This window comes from Lolium rigidum, chromosome 4, assembly GCF_022539505.1.
Source record: "Lolium rigidum isolate FL_2022 chromosome 4, APGP_CSIRO_Lrig_0.1, whole genome shotgun sequence".
In the NCBI taxonomy this organism is placed as follows: Eukaryota; Viridiplantae; Streptophyta; class Magnoliopsida; order Poales; family Poaceae; genus Lolium; species Lolium rigidum.
The window spans coordinates 195,924,609-195,946,048 of NC_061511.1; the positions used below are offsets into that span (position 1 = coordinate 195,924,609).

Genomic DNA, 21,440 nt, shown 5'->3' on the forward strand with positions numbered 1-21,440 from the left:
GTTACGGCTGTTATCCATATATTTGGCTGCTTCAGCGGGTTTACTTTTGGCATATTTGAAATGGTTCAGCATGGGATCATTATCTTCCTCCATATGAGGAATGTGGGTGAATTCGGAACCCATAAGCGCTTTCGTCTTATGCTCCCGAATGTCTGTTATGGCTCTCATAACAGCTATATGGTAGGCTGTATTGGTTGTCCTTGCTTCCCCAGCTGGCATGACTACGCTCATTCCCAAAGATTCGGGAAGTCGCAGTCCTACTCTGCACTTGGCCAACACCGGACCATCATAAAACATGTACTTCTTTCTTGGAATACGGGGATCGCACCCAAATTCTAGTAACATGGCTCGTAAGATATCGGCAAGTCCTCCCCGGTACTCGTTCGGCGTTGAATCCATAACTTTCACGTTTCTTCCCGGTCGTGAACTTGCCATGTTGGTCTGTAGAATTAGAAAGATTATGAGATTAGTAATAATGCATCATAATAGAGATAATAAAGAATTATCGCACTAAAAGATATGATTGTTGTATTCTCAATTGAATATACACCATATTTTTAGAGAATTCTTTACTAATCCTATTTGACTCCTAACGTTTAGTCCCATTTACTAGGTTCCAACCTAAGGTCAAAGCTTTTGCTCTGATACCAACTGTGGTGACCCTGCATACCACTGCATGTTGTAGTATGCCAGTCGTTGATATAACATTCGCGAAGTACCATTCCGCAAATATCATATCCCTCAGAGTAGTACAACAGAACATAGCAAGGTCCATAACTCATTCACATATTATTACAATACATATACACAAGTCGTCTCGGAGCTCCTCTTGGGTCCTAAGAGGATATCTCCTGGGTTCGAGGTGAACCCATCTTAACTTACAATACCATTGTCTCATTAAACAAAACATTTATTTAATCGAGCAGCTACATGGTAAGAGTTTGTGTTGCTCGGCTATTACTACTCCTCAGATTTCTCTAGGCTTGTTCTTCTCCGGAAGCCTCCCCGGATCCGTAGACAATGATGTAGTCTACGCCTTCAACTCCTCCTGAGAGGTCAGGTGCTTCATAGCCGATAACCTCGGCTCCTTCATTGTTGTCGTAGTCCTCCTCCGGACGGTTCAGACAATCTAAGCATGGGATTTAAGAGTGGTATGAGTACGAGCGTACTCAACAAGTTCATTATAGATAAGAGGTGTTTAATGCACTAGCTACGATATTAGACCGGAAAGTCTAATACCAATGCAAGTTTTGATAAACATTTCTTCAAGAGATTGCTTTTATTTCAAAGAGCTATGTCCGTCGGCCTTCACCGGTTTACTAGAACTTCATGGAGCTCCTTTCCGGCCGCGTTCGCAGTTCCTCAATCCCGGAACGAGGGAGTGACGAGTCACGATTCTTTACACTCTGCAGAGGTGTGTTGCTTTACCCATAAGAGATCTTAACCTTGGTGCCAACCGGGCAGCTTTCCCGTCCACACTTCCTTCGGTGTGAGGCCCGGTATAAGGTCTAGCCAATCATGTTCCTCCGCTACCTCGAACACCCACCCTTTGTTGCATGCGCCGACCCACGGGTCCACGTCGGTCCCATTATTCCCGTAATTTCAGGGTGGACCCCGACCACGACAACGATCTTTGGGCTCTTACCATACACTCCTACGCCGGTGGCTGCAACCCATCATAGACCGCATTACCGTGGGGAATTAGAATGGGATCCCCACCCTCCGGTTGTTCCACAAGACACAACCGCTACGGCAAGCAATGCTTTACCGTGGGGAATTAGAATGGGATCCCCACCCTCCGGTTGTTCCGCCGGACACAAGCCGCTACGGTAAGCGCATCCGTTGATGAACGAGAGGTGGAAACACTTTTGACTACTCCGTCCCACTCCGGATCTTATGGTTAACACGGGTATTACGGCACAAGAATCATTGGCGACATTTGTTGTTTAATCCTAGATGGATATAAACCCGTGCAATGGAACCTCCACCATATCAACACAATCCATGGTTCCATTGCCCACCACTTAGTCATATTCATAGTTATGAAAGTAGTGGTTTTGATTTTTGTGCAATAGTGATAACCATAATACTTTGCAAGTAATTTGATAGAAATACTCAAATGACATGAGCAAGTGATGAACTTGCTCGAACACCGCAAAGTTCTGCAGGTTGGAAGGTATGGACTGACCCTTGTCCTCTTGTTCTGAAAAATAGCATCATTGTCCGATAAGGGCAATGGTTAAAGAAGCAATAATGCATGATTCCAGTTTTAGGGTTTGTTTCCCCCCTTCCGATGTCGTTGTTATTTTATGAGAGGTTAGATACTAAGAACATCTTAGGGATACTTGATTTAGGGTAAATCCAACCTTGAAATGTTGTCAAGGTGTTTTGGAAGTCCAAAGGCATTAATGGACTTATTTTTATTATTGAAAAATATATGTGTGATTTAAATGATTATTTAAATCCTCAAATTAAGACTTATTGTTCTTTGTCTTTAAAAATTCTCTTTGATATTTTATTTAGGTAGAGAATTTTATGCTGATACATTTTCATATTTTTATTTATTTTTTTGGAGTTATATTTTATTTTAGAAAATTCTTGGAAATTCTTGTTTAAATGGGTATTTTGGAAAATGCCCAAAATACCCCTCGGCCCCACTTGTCAGGAGACCGAGCTGGTTAGGTTGGACCAGCCCAGTGGGCTCGGTCCAACCGACCCAGTCGTTTCGTCGTCCTCTACCCCGTAACCCTAATCCCCTTTCGGGCTCCCGCGACACCTGAATCGCCTCCGCCGTCGTCGCCCTGCTCCGGCCGCCTCCGGCCATCATCGGCGACGATCCGATGTGGATCCGGACCGCCTCTCGACGGCGGACCTGGTGGTCCGCGTCGATTTGACGCTCGCGTCCACCTCGACTCTTCCCCAACGCAAGCTGCGCCTCGGCCGCACGGATCCGCGAAGATCCGCCGTTCGTCGGCGTCCACCGGCGCCGAGATGCGGCCGTGTGCCACGCCGTGGTTGCTGGTAGCTGCGGCGCTGCTGTGGCTTGGCTTGGCCTGGCGCTGCTGTGCCCCCGGCGTGTGCCGCCGTGGCCGCCATGGCCGCGCCCTTCATCTCGCACCACCAGTGAGTACTCCTTCGCCTCCTTCTCTCCCTCTCTGTGCTACTTTTTTTTCTCTCCAACATCTGGCTCGGCCACTGGCCTCATCCTCCATGTGGAGATGCTTGTCATGCCGATGCGCTGCTGCTGCGGCTTGCTAGCTTGTGCTCATGCTGCTGTGCTGTGTGGCTGTGCTATTGTGCTGCTACTGCTATGCATTTCTTACTTGAATCTCTCCCTGTGCTGCTGTTCTTGTTACTGCTCTTGTTAGGCTCTCAAGTGTATTCAATTTGACTGCCCTGGCTTGATTACCAAGTGTAAACCTTGCATATTAACAAGTGCCAATGCTTCTGTGGCTAATTCTTGTGCTCAAATTCATGAGCATGCTTATCTGGGCATTATTGTTGGCTTACTGGTATGATTAAAGGATGAGCACTAAGTGGTTTATTGGTTTATCTTGATCCAGTGGTTCATCAAACCTTTGATGTGCTTCTGGATACAATTATAAGGTCATTGATTGATTATCTGTGATGTAATTCCTTAAGTAATGTGTCTGGTTATTTCATATGGTCAAGATAGTGCTAGAATTTGTTCTAGCATGCTTTATCAAGCTCTAGTGATCCATTGATCAACAGCTGCTTGATCAATGCTTGCTTTATTTACTGGCTAAGTCTGTCTGGCTTATTCTGGTGACTGTGTATCACCAGGCCTTGTGCTGGTGTGTGCTGTGGTTGACTCAAGTAATTGCTGTTGCTTCAGTGATCAGTTAGATCATGAGTAAGTGTTCCAGTTACTGGTGATCTATCTCTTTCATTTATCTGTAAAGCTATCCTTGTTTATTGGATAAATGAGATGAACTGCTTGCAGTGATGACTCTTATAATTTGTTTAATTGAGCTAGAGGGATGCCAAATTAGTTGGGGACCCTAGCTCCACTTTGAACCCATTCTGGGTGATGATAGTTGTGCTTGGCTTGATGGTTTGGCTGTTTTTAAGGTTTGAGGTGACCCTGGCAGTAGTTATATGCTGCCCCAGGGTAGCTCCCCTCTTGTAGGCTTGCTGTGGCTCACCAAATGCTTTCACGGGTGATCCATTGATTGGATTGCCGGTGAGCTCTTGATGTTGAAATCAAAATAGACAATGATTTGTCCTAATCGATGGCCTAAATAGCTATAGGTGCTAAGTGTGTGGGCTAGGCTAGACTAGGACTTCATCTTTTGCTGGATTTCTTCAGTTATGCACTGTTTTGCATGACTGATGTTCCCATAGGCTGATTTCCTAGAGTCTTTACCCATATTTGCTTGCACCAATTGGCCTTGTAGCCAGATGATGACACACACAGGGTATTCTACCCTTCTGTGCTTCAGTGATGCATTGTATGCTTATTTATGAGCAAGATATGATCTTGCTCAGGCTTTTGTGTGGTATACCTCACTCCGGCTCCTAGATTTAAGTGTTGTTGTAGAGGATTGCTTCTGTGATGCTTGGTTTGCTTGTCCTTCTCCTCCTTACAAGCTTGTGGTGCTTTACTCCATCTGGTACTTGCTCACAGTTGACAGTTCTTGGTGAAACTATCCCTGGATGATTTCTGATGGCTTGTGGTTTTTCCTGTTCTAAGTGTTCTTGGTGTTTTTGATGAACTTACCACTGCTGCTGTCGATGGATGAACAAATGACTAAGGTTCACTGTTGGAGAAGCTTTTATATGATCTCCCTCTCCTTCTCTGGTCGACAACACAGCCTAGCAAGCTGCTGGTGACTCACCAGCAGTGTGTGTGTGGTGTGCTGCATGCACACTGCTGTGTGAGCAGCCAAGCTGTGTGTGTGTGCAAATTCATGGTACCTGGCTGGTGTCTTGGCTGTGAGATGATCAGCTCGGCAGAGCTGATCCATATCTGCTCAATTTCATTATTCTTCTAACCTGCCAAGTGGTTTTACCACTTGGCATAACTTCTCTTTTGTTGTGTTTATGTGCAGGGATCAAGAATGGATCAAAATGGACTTGGAGTTCATCATATACAAGATCAAATGAAGATGATCTTGTAGAATTTAGTCTAGGCTCATTAAATTGTAATTTTTTCTTTATTTTCCTTTCTTCTATTCTGCCCATTTATGTAATGTGTTGTATTATTCTTTTATTTCACTTATGGATATTGTAATGACATTGTAATTTGTGTGATGATCAATAAAGCTCAAAGTTTTCTCTAATGAGCTTTACTTTAATATAATTGTTCATCTTATTTATTATTGATCATTTACTTAATGAATTTCCTCAATTGAATTATTTAAGTAATTATTTAATGTTTGAATTTGAAATTCAAATTCAACCTTGGTTTGAATTCAACCATGTCATATCATTTGGAATTCAATCATGCAAACTCTCCTCTCTCATCTCAAAGCCCTAAACTAGTGAAGTGAGAAACAAGTTTGTCGCACTCTCAAAACCCTAACCCTGTAAGGTGTCGAGAGAGAAACTTGTCCCCCTGCGATGCAGTTTTTGTTTAAAAGCGCGAAATTTCCCCAGAATTTACTATGCAATGCACATCCCTTTCTAAAATCTACCCCTCGATCGTCTCTAAACATGGGATATTACATCCAAACTCCAGGAATCCCGTTGAGGAGATGCTCAAACCAGTCTATATTTTATTTGGTGATGTAAAAAATAGTGATATAAAACTCACTTTTTGGTGATGTAAAAAATTATAGGACATCTAGTTTAGGTGCCCTACCATCATCTATTGGAGATGCTCAAACCACCTCCTAACTTTTTTATTTGGATTATACTTAGCTCCCACTTCTTGGCATGATGTATTGAGCTGCCACCAAGGCACCAACTTAGTCCGCATTTCACATGGGTTACCATACTTTGTTTTCGAAATTGAGTTTTACAACCTTGTTTATTTATATTATTCAACCGATCTTTACAATAATAATACAATAATCAATTCAAAGCCGCCTCACTAATGATAGTTGTCGCAACTCGCAACACCTAAAAACTAGATGAAGAGAGCATCCATGTCGGGATCATTTGCCCTGATCTTACACCGACACACATTATCTAAAAACCGGAGGCTTTACCAACCGTCTAACGACAAGCCGACAGCACAAACCGATCCAAAATCCCTTAGCCTTATCATACTTGAACTTTGAGATTTATAGAAATTTCTGAAATTTTATACGGACCAAAGTTATGAACTACATTTATTTGAACAATAATCACACGTTTCCCGGCCATGGATCAATGCTGGTAGATTGTCGCGCTGGCTGGCTAGGAAGGTTAGCTACGCCTACCAGCACAAGCAAGACACATATCACGTCGATCGATCGGATGAGGAGAGTGACGCGGCACCTTGTCCAAGCTGATCGATCGATCGATCGGCTAGCCTGCCAAACTCGATCTGATAACTTTTTTTTTTTTTGAACAAGAGAGGGGTCCGGAAGACCCCAGAGAGAATTCATTGCATACGTGGCGGGTACAAATTACATCTAGGCCCTTTTACATCACTCGCACTGAGAAACCTAGGATTTGAAGAAAGGACCTCAAAAGTTACAAAAAACACCCTGGAACTAGAATAGGAAAAGCAATCAGACCCAAGGATGTCTCCGCCACCAGACGCCGGTGATCTCCAGACGTCTCCGTCGAGATACGGCACCGATATGCCCAAGCAGACGCTTCCGGCGTTGCTTAGCATCCGCCAGCCATCTCTCCTCCTCCGGGGACGGAACCACTTGTCGGTGGAGAGGCGTTGAGCTCCGGCGAATGAAGCAGAGAAGGCCTCCGTCATGGAGGTTGTAGTTGGGCCGCCTTTTCGGCCAAGGATCGCGCCGTCGACGAGGAGCGACGCGTGTTCCGCACGAAGGAGCTCCGACGATGAAGCTCCATAGCACCCAGCAGGCATGCTCCGATGAGGAAGCATCCAATCCGAGTGCCCGTCACTTCTCAGCTTACCACCGCGGCAAACCAGAGCAAGAAGAGGGAACGACGAACTCGGACAGCCTCCACACCGACGAGAAGGCAGGATCCTTCCCCACGAGCCAAAATCGGCGAGCCCTTCCTCTCGCTCCTCCTCGCCACCATGGCCGGCCAGGAGAGAAGAAGAGACACACCTCACGGCACCGGGACCACTCTCCCCACGCCACCACGGCCGGCCGGAGTGCATCACTTGTGCTGAGATCCAGGAAGAAGAGGAACCCGCAGCCACCAGCTTATTGGGGAAGGCGATGTCGCTCGATGCGTCTCCTCCCTCCAGCCCATCGGAGTAGAGGAAGAAGCGAGCAGCCCTAAGATGGCCTCGGATCCGGCGGCGGAGATCCCGGCCGACGCCTCCACTAAGGGGCATGCGCCCAAACGGTGGCATACGCCACAAGCACACAAAGCAAACCTAAGATCTACACCTAGACTACTCCGGCGCGTCACCTTCACCGCCTCCGGCCGGCTATTCCGGCGGAGTGGCTCCGGGTCGGCCCGGTCAAGGGAGGTGGATGACCAGCTACTGTAGAGAGTTGAGAGCTAACAGGGGGAAATGAGCTTTCGGTGGACACCGGCCAAACACTCTACATCTGATAACTGAACTAGAGATGGGGCAACCGATCGAGTGCGAAACACCCTTATCGCAACATATATAAAACTGAAAAAGAAGAACGATGAAGAACTTATTTGGAGAAGAATTACGTCGAGCCCCGATCGAAGAGAAGTTGAGTTTGTTGACGATCGAGTGTCAGAGTGTCGACATCTAGTCTAGACATTCATGGCAAAAAAATCTATGCGTAAACGCGGATCAGAAGTACTACCTTCGTATACTGGTTTACTAGTCTTACATTTTTTCGATAAAGGGAATATATTAATATCGAGAGATACCAATTACACCTAGCCTCTGCAACAACGCACTTTTTATACTATATATATTATAGAAAATAAATTATTTGAAACTTCGGATATTATTAATATACTTTTTATACTATAGAATTTATATTAATTTGTTTAAATTTACTATCTAAGGATTTATGCAGAACTTATAAATCGGCATGGAGGAAGTAGGCTTGTTCGATGTTCATGTTGCCCGTTGTTACACGCACGCATAATGTCAGATGACTATATACTGAAGCGTATGGCTCAACTAGCTAACGCTAAAAAGCAAAGGACAGATCCACGTGGCAGCACATACCCCGTTCGTCCGTACGTCCCAGTCGGCCACACGCAAGGTGTCGAACGCGACGGCCGGAGACCTCCATGGATCGATAGCTCCATTTCCATGATACGATATGATAAGCAACCAATATGATGCATCGATGTTTCTGGAAAGCATCATCATCCTGCTGATCCATGACGATTCTATGATTGCCATCTCTCGAATAATGATGCCGGCCACTGAATTTAATTCTTTTTACTAAATTATAGAGAGTGAACGTTAGAAGTTTAGTCCCGCGAAGTGGGCATAGCATCATTCTTTATCTTTAAGTGTGTTTTCTCGACTTCCATAAAAAGTCACGCGGGGCACAAATGGGTGGACCAGATATCCCGTTTCACCAGAAATAATTAATTTTATCAAAATTTAGATGTAACAGTTGAAACACTTTTGGTAAAATGGACAAAGTAAATGATTTCTTTCAATCATGCATGAGTCGACCAGGCCGATCGACTTGGCGTGAGCAGCTTGCCTCGTGACACGGCAGCAAGCTAGCGACCACTTTCGTCTTTCTCGTACTGGGTTAAGGAGCACCGTCCGTTCATCTTGACACTTCTTCAATGGCCTGTGAACTGCTCTTCCTCCGTATGACGCGCCCATTTTTGTCTCTTTTGGTTAACTAGTGCATGGGGCTCTGGCCAGGAGTGATGGTAGGTGAAATGTACGACCTGGGTATATATCCACGAGCCGAGCTAGCACTGACTCATGTAACACGAGGTGAGTGTATGTCCCAATCGTAATAGAAAAAAAAAACACTGATGAGATGATGCCAATGCTTATAATTCGTCGGAATTTATCAACGCTATACAATTTTGACAAAGCCTGATACTCTCTCCGTTCCTTTCTATAATGCCTATTGTTTTTTTGCATTTATTTCATATAATAAGGATAAAGCTTTGTTTATTTTGCAGAAACCCCCTTCCACCGATTTGTTCAAGGGCTAGAAATAAGGAAAGAATCACGTAGCTGCTAAAAATCTGGAAACAATCAACGTACGTTCTAAAAACCTGGAAACAGATCGATCTCATCTCTCCCAGCCCGTACGTCTCTCTCTCCCAGCCCGTCTCTCTCTCTCACGGTTCCTCTCTCGCCCACATAGGTTCTCTCCCGCGCAGGTTCTCTCTGTCTCTCACGCGTCCTCTGTCTCACGTCTTCTCTCTCAAATAGTGCACATTTAACGTATGTAATTCGTTAGGATTTTCCATTTTTATGTAGTCTAGAATATGAAGTACTTCGTAATAGTATTTTACAGGTTTGTAGCATGCATAATTGGTTACCTATAAAATTTTGTTTCTAATTTTTCTAACACTTTAAAATATGAATTTTGAGTGTTTAAAAATAAAGAGCTATATGTAGCTTAGCCTTCAGTTTTTTTTTTTGAAACAAACGGCAGGAGCTCTGGCTATTCATTTAAGAAGAGAGGAAAAAGATCCAGTTTATAAGGAAAACCGGATCGAAAACCATACAAACTTGAGTACCTCCGACATGCGGACTACTCCCAAAGTCTAAAACAACCACACAACAAGATCGACCAACTTGTCAACGACAAAGTGCTACCTATTCGACAAAACGACACGAAGGTTGCATGAACCGCATCCATCATGTAATCTCAACCGCCTTCTTCTTGGCGCCGACCTTGTTGCCCTTGGGCTTTTTCACCTTCTCCACATTCTTCACAAGGGAGCCAAGCATCGCGATGGAGCGAGGCGACAAAGGGGTCTTAAACTTGTCAATCAAGGCAGCAAGGGCGTTGTCATCGAACGCAGCGTTCTCTTTCAAGACGCCCAAAACACGGGCGAGCAACTCTTGAGTTGTAGCATCCTTCCGCGATTGCTTCTGCTTCTCGATGCGACCACTCCGACAAGGCGTGGTGGCCACCTCCTTAGGAGCACGGGCTCTCCTAGAGGGCGGCGAAGCAAGGATAGGCGGAGGCGCAGGCCGAAAAATCGATGACAAGAAGACATTGAGCTTGTCGGCGGCGGGATCCCCGGGATCAACTTGGGTGTCCTCCGCAGGAGCTGTTTCAGGAACAACGACACTGGGAGCAGGGATCTCCGCCAAAGGCTCACACAAGGGCGACATGAGCGCCAGCTTTTTCGAAGCCAAGTTGGCCAAGAAATCGCAAAGCTTGGTGGAGTCGGCCACCTCGGGATCTTCAACAAAAGGCACCAAGGGAGCAGCCAACACATCAACCACCTCAACATGTTCAAACACAGATGCCTCAAGCCTCGAGTGCTCAACCGAAAGAGAGACAGGAGCTTCAACAAAGAGCTTAGCCAGCCCAAAGCCCTCGACATCATCAGAGATTGGGCTCTGACGACCCTCAGGGGAAGCAACCTTGTCATCAGCCGCATCCGGCAGAAGAGGAACAAGACCAGAGCAACATTCAAGATGCATGCGAAAGGCGTCGAGGCCAGGAGGAGACGAGTCGCAGGGGCGGCGGACAGGCGAGTAAGGGCCGAAGGACTCCAAGAGCTCAGGGTCCCTCAACCTAGCATCCGAAGCTCGGGCAGGGGCACGTCCAACACCACAGGTGGAAGCATCTTCCGCACGCTCCCAGCTTCCGACGACGACGCGCAAGCCACAGCTTGATTGCAGCAGCCTCATCCCGCAGCGGCCGAGTAACCTCCTCGATGCGGTCCGCAACAAGCTGGAGGAGCTCCATTCACAGAGAAGCAAATTGGGCCTGCAAGTCGGAGTCCCGGACGGCGGCATTGTCAGAGGCATCCCCGCCAACTCCAGGTGGGGAAGATGGCAGCACCGATGCACAAGGCGGCGAATGGCGCACAACCTCAGCCCAGCTCCGAGCCTGGGTAGGTCGAGGAGAACCAACAGTAGGGGAGCAGCTTTGCGGGGTAGGAGAGGGGCCGGCCGGAGAGCGACGGCGGCAGTTGCGCTCCCGATGACCCGGACGACGGCAGCGAATGCAACGGAAGGGTTCCCGACAGGTGCCGACATGATGGCCACGCTCAAGGCAGCGGAAGCACCGCCCGCGAGCCCACCTCTTGAAGGCGAGGCTCCGCTCCGCAGCTTCCCCCCACGGAGATGGCGACGGCAAGGCTCGGCCAGAGCGACGACCCACATGCTGCCAGCCCTCCTCTTCACGCGGGCGCGCGTCAGCAGCAGGGGGCGCAAGGGGCGAAGCGCAGGGAAGCTCCGGCAGCTACGAGTTCGTCGCTGGAGCAGGGGGGCTTCGGGAGCAGGAGAGGAGCAGCCTTTGCTCGGAGGAGAAGACCGTCGGCCTGAACGGGGAGGGCGGAAGGGCGCCAGGCGGCGGCGGCGGAAGAAGAGGAGCAGGGGGCTCGGCAGCCATAGCGCCAGGCCTTAGAGGACGGCGACCGTCGCGATGCCCAGCCTGGCAGGGGGAGGCGAAGGAGGCCGAGCGACGAGGGCGAGGGCGGAGAGGCGGCCTCGCCGAGCACGGCTGAAGAGGCGGCGGATCCCGCCCAGGCGCCGGCCAGAAGGAGCCCGTCTCCCGCAAAGACCGGCAACAGCAGCGCAGGCCAGTAGGAGGGGCGGAGGGAGAGCGGAGTGGGGATCCTCGATCTGCAAGGCGCGGAGGCAGGGGAGGCCCAAGGAGGGAGATCAGGGCGGCGGCGGCGCGCCCGTCGCCTCCATGGTCGTGAGAGCAGGGGTTCGTAGACTCCCTAGCCTCCAGTTGTCCACTCACAAGAAAAAAAAAATCCATCTATGAAACATAGTCCTACTACTTGGTGCCATAGACATAATCCTTTCGTCCTAAAATATGTTTCCTATACCCATCTCAAAAAATGCTGCGTATACTATATTTCAAAAATTATCAACAGCTAAGATATAAAATGCATACAGTAGGAAAAAAATTCATCATTAATATAATAATATGGATTTGGTATTATATAAGCTGATTTTTTGCCATATAATTAGTCAACCTTTACAAAGTTTGACTTTTAAGAAAGGAAGGTGGTATTATTTTGTTCCTAATCACTATTCAGTGATACACGGGCGGTAATTCCTATGAATTCATTTAGGAAAGGGCGATCTCGTCATTTAACACACACACCGTCTTCCTCCTCCCACCGATCTCCAGCGCGTCTATTTATAGCCGGACCGACGGCCATCGCCACCACCATTCAACCAGTTCACGGGCACTCACTGCTTCTTGAGACTCCACGCGCAGCGCAGAGAGAGAAACATGCAGCGCCTCGCCTCCTCCCGGAGGCTCCTCCAGGCCGCGCTCGCCCCCCGCCGTGCGCATTCCAGCCTCTCCGCCGCCGCAGTCGCCGCCGCGCCGGAGAATGGCGTCGCCGCCCCCAAGATGCCGCCGTTCGAATACACGCCGCCGCCGTACGACGGGCCGCGGCTGGCGGAGATCGCCCGGAAGCGGGCCGAGTTCCTCAGCCCCTCCCTCTTCCACTTCTACGACCGCCCTGTATGTGTCCTCTCTCACTCCTTGCCACCTCCGATCTTTTTGGAACGAACCAGATTGATGGTGAAAAAAATAGAAACGTATTGCCATTTTCATCTCCATTTCTATTCTATTTCTGTTTTGGACGAAGATATTACGTGTCGGACACCTGATTTGGTGATCTCCCCGAGTCCAGAAGCACACTAACGTGAACAGTGGCACTCCTACATGTGTCACAGACTGACAGTATATCAGTTAAAACGAGGTCTAAAACTGACTGCAAAACTGTTTTTTACTAAAACTGAGCGGCGTTCACATGATCCGGCAAACGTATCCAATCTTATGCTCTGGAAAATTTTCTGCTACAGTATTTTTTTTAGATAATTTACTGATTGTAGTTTTATTGTGAGAAAAACCAGTCTTTTCGGCAGTCTTTTTGAAAGGCAGTGATCAATTCATGAATAATCGTTTTTCTGCCGTTTTTTGATTGGTTCAATTAGCAATACTCTGCATTTACCGGAGTCGTGTTGGTTGGTTAGATCTGGGAGCCATAGAGCTTAGATTCTCAAAAAGGAATGGCAGAACTATTGTCTCATCATATCAAGAGTTTCCAAAGTTGTTAGTAGGTGCAGCATAGTTCTGCACTGCATCCAGTACAGCTCCATTGGATCTAACTCTAGTGTACCTACGCTTTATTGGGACCTAAGAATCAAGCACGAAACATAGCGGCTGCATCCTATCACCAGGAGTCTAGGACCATACAACCTCTGTAAACCACTTTGCACAACTAACTCCTGTGCTATCTTTGAGATATTGAATCCCTTGCCGGGCCACTAATAATTTTTAAAGAATGTGATCACTGACAACTTACTGTTTTGGAACTGCACATGCCTTGCGCACAGTACATAAAATACGTCCAAGATAGGATTTTTCCAGATAACGCAAATTGTGTACCTACCATGCTCACCCACTGACATTGGAACTCATGTGCTATGCATCAGAACGATGCATACATCACGTGTAAAGTATATTTTTAAGCAAAGATAAATATTTTTATTATAAGACACAGGAAAATTTGGAAGAGGAAACACTTCATTCAGCTAACCCTTTGGGATCTCCTTCAATTATTGAAACGAAAGCTACTTCTTAAGTTGAGGAAAACAAGGAAATATGAAATACAGTGAACTATTTTTTGAATGAACTATTAGCTGTTGTTACTCTGAGATTGTGTATCAGTACTTTGTGTTAGGTTCATGTAACAATCTGGCCATGACTAAGATGAGTTTGATGATTAAATGAGGAAAGAAAGTATAATGGCAGACAAATTACTCTTCGGAATTTCAGCACTGAAAATTGACCAATTTAGCACAAAACAATTATTGCAGTTGAACATAGTCGATGGAAAGCTGCAGTACCTGTTCGATGAGGATGGTCGGCGCTACCTGGATGCTTTTGGTGGCATTGCAACCGTTTGTTGTGGGCACTGCCATCCTGATGTGATTGAAGCAATAGTCAACCAGGCAAAGAAGATACAACACTCCACGGTTCTCTATCTGAATCATGCGATTGCAGACTTTGCTGAGGCTTTGGCGTCCAAAATGCCCGGTGACCTGAAGGTACTTTCAGCCTAGTGGAATGATCTAAAGCATTTCTCATTTCTGTACCTTAAAGTATTTTGGATATTATGGCTTAAAATACAAGGTACATTGGATGTGTATATATTATTTTGGTTGACTGAACCTTATGTGAAGTTGCTTTTGTTGCCTTCAGGTGGTTTTCTTCACAAATTCTGGTACAGAGGCGAATGAGCTCGCACTGATGATTGCCCGGCTTTACACTGGTAGCCATGACATAATTTCACTTAGGAATGGATACCATGGGAATGCAGCTGCAACTATGGGTGCTACGGCTCAATGCAACTGGAAATTTAACATTGTCCAGGTAAGCACACAGGATTGGTAGTTTGCAATAAGAAAACAGAAATTTCCCTTTTTATTTCACGGTATAAGACAATGACATCTGCTAATCTACAATGTATCCAGACGGGAGTGCACCATGCTCTTAATCCAGACCCGTATAGAGGTGCGTTCGGGTCCGATGGAGAGAAATATGCCAAAGATATTCAGGAGACCATTGATTATGGGACTACAGGAAGAGTCGCTGGTTTCATTTCAGAAGCCATACAGGTATGCCGATATCAATACACTGTCATACTATCACATTCAAAAGTGAGTTTTCTTTCAAGAAAAAAGAAGAACAATTGGAATGTTCCACTCTGCAGGGAGTTGGTGGAATTGTTGAATTGGCACCAGGATACTTGCCTGCAGCTTACAAAATGGTTAGGGAAGCTGGTGGCCTCTGCATTGCTGATGAAGTTCAGGCGGGAGTTGCAAGGACTGGAAGCCACTTCTGGGGATTTGAAGGACAAGGTGTCATCCCAGATATAGTTACAATGGCAAAGGTGAAGAACTTCTCCACAGCTCGCATGCTTAAAGATTTCATACATTCCATGATCCCTTATTAGGGTCAGCTTACCAGTGTGCAATGAGTCAAAAACTTTATAGGCTGACACGTTCCTGTCATTACTGTTCAGGGTATTGGAAATGGCATGCCGATAGGTGCAGTTGTTACGACGCCTGAGATTGCGCAGGTGTTAACCCGCAGAAGTTACTTCAACACCTTCGGTGGTAACCCTGTCAGCACCGCTGCCGGCCACGCTGTTCTCAAAGTACTGGAGAAGGAGAAGCTCCAGGAGAATGCATTTGTTGTTGGCTCCTACCTGAAGGAACAACTTAACATTCTGAAAGAAAAACATGACAGTGAGTACTAGCTAGATAAAATCACGTCATAAACTCATACCTTGATAATACTTGTTACTTACACATCAACTTTTACAGTTATTGGCGATGTTAGGGGGAGAGGCCTTCTTCTCGGAGTCGAGCTAGTAACCGATCACCAAAAGAAAACTCCCGCGAAAGCTGAGATTGGGCAGGTTATGAACCACATGAAAGGTGATTACATGGACCGCATGTTTCGTCCATATCTGCTGTGTCTCCATGCTTTGCAATTCTAATAGTAGAAACAGAAGTAGCAACCTTTGGATCTGATAGAGTGTTTTTCCTTCTTCTGACAGATATGGGTGTGCTGGTGGGGAAAGGTGGTTTCTTTGGCAACGTGTTCAGGGTAACACCTCCGTTGTGCTTCACCAAAGAGGACTCCGGTAAGACCTACTGCTAATGCATGGCCTGCATAGTGTATATCTCGACTTCTAATCCATTATTTTAACACGATTTTATGCAAGCAGACTTCTTAATCGAGGTCATGGACATTGCGCTGTCGAAGCTGTGAAGAGGCAGAGCCAAGATCTTGCACTGCGCATCCATGCGTTAGCATGGGATCCATATCCATAAATAAGTGACGATCTGTGAGACAGCACCTCGTTGTCTCATGATTTGTCTCAGCCGTCCTGCGTCTGCATTTCCTGAACATTATTCAGCTTGTTCGTTATGAGTAGTTACTGTATGTGACCAATTAGTTGTTCGTATTCAGATGTGTCACATGTGCCCGCTTCTATGATATCTCAGATTTCACTTCTCAAAATCCCAGTGGGGTTTCCTTTGTGACGTGGTCCCACTGCGTTGAGAGTAATCTCAAAGCTTTTGCCTCCTTAAAAAAATTGCCAGTATTACACAGAAAAATGTTGTGAATCAACTGGATAGCAAACAAGTCACCACACCGAAACGATGAATCAAACAAGCAAGGATAATCTGGGGCACACAATGGTTGAAGCGAATCATTTACAGCAGTTATACTCAACCATCTCTTTTAAAAACATATGCCGTCAATGAAATTAAACAATGTAGCCAATATGACCAGAACAGATATACAGCAAATGTACAAACCAAACGACAGTAGTTACTAACTTAGCTTGAAAGATCTATTTCTTTCCACCGATCATAGGTTGACCACCGCCCTTTGGATTAGTCATGTTCGTTGATCTGCTCATCTTGCCTCCAGCAGTACCAAAACTTTTCACATCAATCAAATCACCAAACAGATTGTCTGGCATGTAGTAGGGTTTAGCTGCGGCAGCTGGTGCTTCTTTTGGTCTTTGGTTTCCATTCATTCCAGCATCTGGGACAATGGCGAGGGCATTGTTTGCATGAGAGACAGAAGAGCTGTGCTGTTGCATAGAACTGGGGTTGGGGGGTGGAGATGTCACATGTTGCATTGGTGGAGAAGCATACGGTGATGAAGGAGCTGGATAGGTAACTGTTGGGGCAACAGAAGCAACAGGAGCATTCGGCATTTGGTATGTGGCAGGCTGAAAAGGATTTGCAGAGTTTGTAGGCATGGCCCATGGTGGTGCCGGATAGGTAGATGGATATTGTGGAGGCTGAGTTGGACCAGCCTGCGCGCTCTGGGCCCAGGGTGCAACATAATTGTTGTATGGAGTATTGTATGGAGTGTACCCCTGATTTATTGGATATGGCTGGTAGTTGGAAGGGTAATGTTGTCCATTCGGTGCAGCAGGCTGATAGTTCGGCGGTAGTTGTGACTCATTTGACATGGTAGTCTGTTGACTATCATTTTGGCTCTGAGTTGAAGAATCTGTAGATGCTTCAGGAGGACTGTACAAGGTGAGGCTTAGAAGGTCAATCATATCCTGCTCTTTTGTTCGAGTACCACTCACAGGAGCTGAGTCAACAGGAACCAGTGCATTGCTCGCAACAGAAGACGAGGTTTCAGAAGTTGCATCATCAACAGGTATAAGGGCATGATCACCAACACTTGATGATGCCTCGTCGCTACTTATCACAGATTTGTTTTTTCTGCAGATACAAAGGGTACCATAAATAATTAGTTAGGATCAGGAACATGCAGATTGCACATCAAAGTTTACTTTCAATTACCTTTTCGCTAGCTGAGCAAACTCGTCATCTTCGTCCTCTTCAACAGGGGGCTTTGCAATTGGAGGTGCAGATGGCTGTGGTGTTGGCTCCCCTCTGGGTATTTCGTCTCTCCTTGGTGTTTCAGCTGGCAAAGGAGCACCAGACGCAATTGCATCGTGTTTTGCAAGTACACTTTGTAAGCGATCATTTATTTCTAGGCCTTGTTTCAGAAGCTCCTCATTCCTAAATAATAGGAACGACAAAAAGTCAAACATTACATCCCGTAACAGTGTGGCCTGCACTGCACTTTCATTTAGATAGCATGGAACACAAAAATGTACCATGCTCATGCATGTGCATGCTAGTGCTCACACTTCAAATTTAATCGACGAAAACACCCCAGTACACTAAGATAGAGTTGTACAATCTGAAAGAGATCAGCTTACCCTGTTGAACTGACAAATCCCATGAGCTTTTGTTGATTCGAACGACCTTGGCTGACAAGCTCTGTCACAATTTCATCTTTAACACCCTGGCGTCACAAAAAGTTAAATAGGTTAATTCATTAACTTTACTAAAACTAGCCATGCAATTTTCTTTTGAATGTTCAATTTACCATGCGATCAGCAGGATTCAAAGCATTCACCATATCACTCAGTAATTCTGTTGCATCTCTAATATTATCCAGATCCCCTGAACTGAAGCAAAGACAAAAAAAAAGAGAGTCATAATCATTAAATGCAATAACAGAAGAGACAGCTGGAACAAAAAAAAAAAGTTATGTGCTGAATACTAGAGAAGAAATGCAACCTTAGGGTTTCAACATCAGATGCCATTCTGTCATTTAGACTTCCAGTAGGATATGTAGGTGACCCATAGGGCTGAGAATGATGTGTTGCAGGAGGAGTAAATATTGGAGGGGCATCTACAGGACGGCGTGGGAACATCACTCCTGACCTCTGTAGCAGATATTGTGTTAGCTAATATGATCAAATTCCAGTAGTTTATCCCCAAGTTCGTAAAAGCAAAGCAATCATCTGTCATTAAACTACTTATTATACTTCGAACATTTCTTTCAGGGCATGTTCTCTGCTTAGCATCATGAACGAGTACTGGATTGATTCTGTATTTCAATTGCAATATGAGAGCTTTTACATTGGAGTAAAAGTTGCAGCATACCTTCAGTTCAATATATGACCAGTAATATTGAGGATATTTCCCCCCAGGTCCACCAAATGCTTCTTGCCACGAGTCCAGAAGTATCAATACCTTATCCTTCACTTGCATATCATGCTGGTTGGATATTCAAGAAAAAAATAAGCATTGTATTTGATTGTTCTCAATTAGTAAACAGAAATATAAGACAATGAGTGGAGACAGAAATGAGAATTAGAAATAGAACAACAGAATGCCAATATATGATCCATTATGGATGATTTGCAAACATTGGCTGCTACAGTGATAAGTGATAACAGATAGCAAGTTGACCTGAAGAAGAATGATGGTTCAGCTCAAACACCAAATTTGTATCACAAAAAAAACAGGGAGGACCAAAACCAGACCAACTACAGATAATGTCATACAGGGTTCTTATCATAGCAGTATATCTATTTGAGATTATATCAGCTATATGTCTGACTGGATAATACACAACAACCATTCATAAAGTTCTAAATGACATGAAAAAATTATCCGTGATACAAAAAAAAATTGGTTATCCAATTAAACAAGCAGACAGAAAATGATGTTCCAAATGTCGACCTGTAAGCTAGACATAAGGGAGAACCCAGTGCTGAAAGCTCCCACACATTGTGGGGTCTGGGGAAGGGTATTTCTAGGCAATCTTTCCCTTGCTTTTTATAGTGCAAGGAGGTAAGCTAGACATAGTGCTAGTTAACTTTAAACATGTTTCTACTTGTGTTGAAAAATTTAAGCAACAGGATAATGGCAAGGATAGTTGGAAGGGGTAAAAGAGGGTATACCTTCTTCTGGACAATTTTAACCATTTCTTGTAAAATATGCAGCTCAACAACTTCAAAATGAACATATTCACCACAGTTCTTCATCATTGTCTCCAACAGCTGCACAGATTATATGAAAAAAAAATTAGACTCATGAAGTGAAAAGAAAACTAGCAATAACAAGACATGCTTTTATAGCACGCACCGTCAAAGTGAAAAACTGAACTTTGGGATCCTTATTCTGCAGCCGCTTCTTCACTGCTTTTACCACATCTTTTGTTTGCCTGATTCAGAATTTCAAATGTATTAGCACCCGGTAAGGTTAAACCTTATCTGCAGATACAAAAGTTAATATGGATGGATGTCTTCCCATCTACACATTTAAACACACAAAACAGTCAAAGTTTTCTTTTAAATCCTACATCGATGCAGAAGGTTAGTAAGTAAATCATAAGCTACTGCAGAGCTGTTTCGTATGGAGTTCAGTAGCTATACAATCATATGGTATATGACAATGCAGCCTCACGCACCAGACAGTTGCAGATGAGTGCCAGACTTGTGAGACTTCAATGCGGTTAAGCCACACAATCAACTGAATAGAATTTCAAACACACTTTTATCATGGAACAACCGCGACACACAGGCTAGTTCTGAAAGAGCACTGTCGAACTGCCTAGGTATGAAATTTTCAATTTCTTGACCACGGAGCCCTATAAATTACGCGTACCAATGAAGCGATCCTCTAATGCAAGCTCCCCAAGTACTCCATCGAAGCTGCGGAACCTGCGAGCCGAGCTGCAGATTCTCGACCACGCAGCCCTGTAAATTTCTCGTACCAATGGAGTGTTCCTCTATCCAAGCTCCCTGAATAGTGAATTCTCCATCGAGACACCTCAGTTGAAGCTCGGGAGCCTGAGTCGAGCAGTAGTTTCTCAATTCAGCCCCAAGCAAAAGTTACTTCAAACGTGCCACCCCAAAGCTAAAACTAAAAGTAACCGTCCGTTCAGTACTTACAACCCTTATTATACTACTAGTAAGTACTATAGTTCTCATCATAACATGGTACCCACCAGAAAACCCCTCCTAGGTAACAGGATGAAGACCACTTCGTACCAATCATCCCAATCAAACTTCAACTTGGCAAAAAGAATTCCCTAGTAGATAATTTCAATACTATGCTAACCAATAAGAATTCGCAGCTTCAATTATTCGGTTAAAAAGAATCCCCAAACTGGATAGGATTGGAATTTTGACCCCAGCCAGTTGGGTCAACGCCCCCTCCCGGACCAAAACCCAGAGCAGAAGCAGCGCCCGCGACAGAAGCAACAATAAAAACAACAAGAACTCGGCGGACAAATCCGAAATTCCCCACCATAATTCGGCAAGCAAGCAACCAAAGAACAAAATAGCCATAGCGCAAGAACGGCCGATGATAGTAGCAGCAGGAGGCGGGGGGAGGGGAGAGGGGTAGTCACCATCGGTCGGCGTTGAGGGTGTCGCAGATTTCGAGGTTGACGGCCCAGTCGGGCCCCTGCAGCAGGTGGCTGGTGGCCTTGTCGACCCGCGACGCCGCCGGCAGCCGCCCCGACGACCGCTGCCCCGCCCCCGCCGCCGGGTACATCGCCGAGAACCTTGCCTTGCTCGCGGAGCCGATAATTCGACGGCGGCGGCGGCGATTGGGGGGAGGGCTTTGGGAATCGGTCGCGGTACGGAGCTCGAAAGATTCCCAAGACGAAATTTTTATTGGTCTCCTTTTACGAGGAGGAGAGACGGACGGGAAGGCGAGGCAGGGCAGGTGGAGTAGCCGAAATTGGAAGAAGCCGTGTTTGCGTGTGCGCGTTGTCCGTTATCCGTTCCGACCCGCGCGCGGTACGACGTGCATGACGGGTGGGCCCGTGGCGGCGGTTCTGCGCGTTGGGGGA

At 45.9% G+C, this 21,440-nt stretch overlaps 2 protein-coding genes across 2 annotated transcripts; one reads left to right on the forward strand and one right to left on the reverse strand.

Moving 5' to 3' along the window:
* The first annotated feature begins 12,402 nt into the window (after window positions 1-12,402).
* LOC124706803 (alanine--glyoxylate aminotransferase 2 homolog 3, mitochondrial-like) lies at window positions 12,403-16,284 on the forward strand. The gene is made up of 9 exons (XM_047238474.1): window positions 12,403-12,689; window positions 14,051-14,281; window positions 14,436-14,606; window positions 14,708-14,851; window positions 14,947-15,126; window positions 15,259-15,484; window positions 15,563-15,676; window positions 15,799-15,885; window positions 15,970-16,284. Exons 1-9 carry the CDS (start codon window positions 12,453-12,455, stop codon window positions 16,011-16,013), a joined length of 1,434 nt encoding a protein of 477 aa, XP_047094430.1. The 5' UTR covers window positions 12,403-12,452; the 3' UTR covers window positions 16,014-16,284.
* Window positions 16,285-16,409: 125 nt separating this feature from the next.
* LOC124706802 (TOM1-like protein 6) lies at window positions 16,410-21,154 on the reverse strand. The gene is made up of 9 exons (XM_047238473.1): window positions 20,994-21,154; window positions 19,724-19,802; window positions 19,540-19,638; window positions 18,737-18,850; window positions 18,368-18,516; window positions 18,174-18,255; window positions 18,004-18,089; window positions 17,579-17,800; window positions 16,410-17,497 (listed from the first exon to the last, which is right to left on the reverse strand). Exons 1-9 carry the CDS (start codon window positions 21,137-21,139, stop codon window positions 16,603-16,605), a joined length of 1,872 nt encoding a protein of 623 aa, XP_047094429.1. The 5' UTR covers window positions 21,140-21,154; the 3' UTR covers window positions 16,410-16,602.
* Window positions 21,155-21,440: the final 286 nt, after the last annotated feature.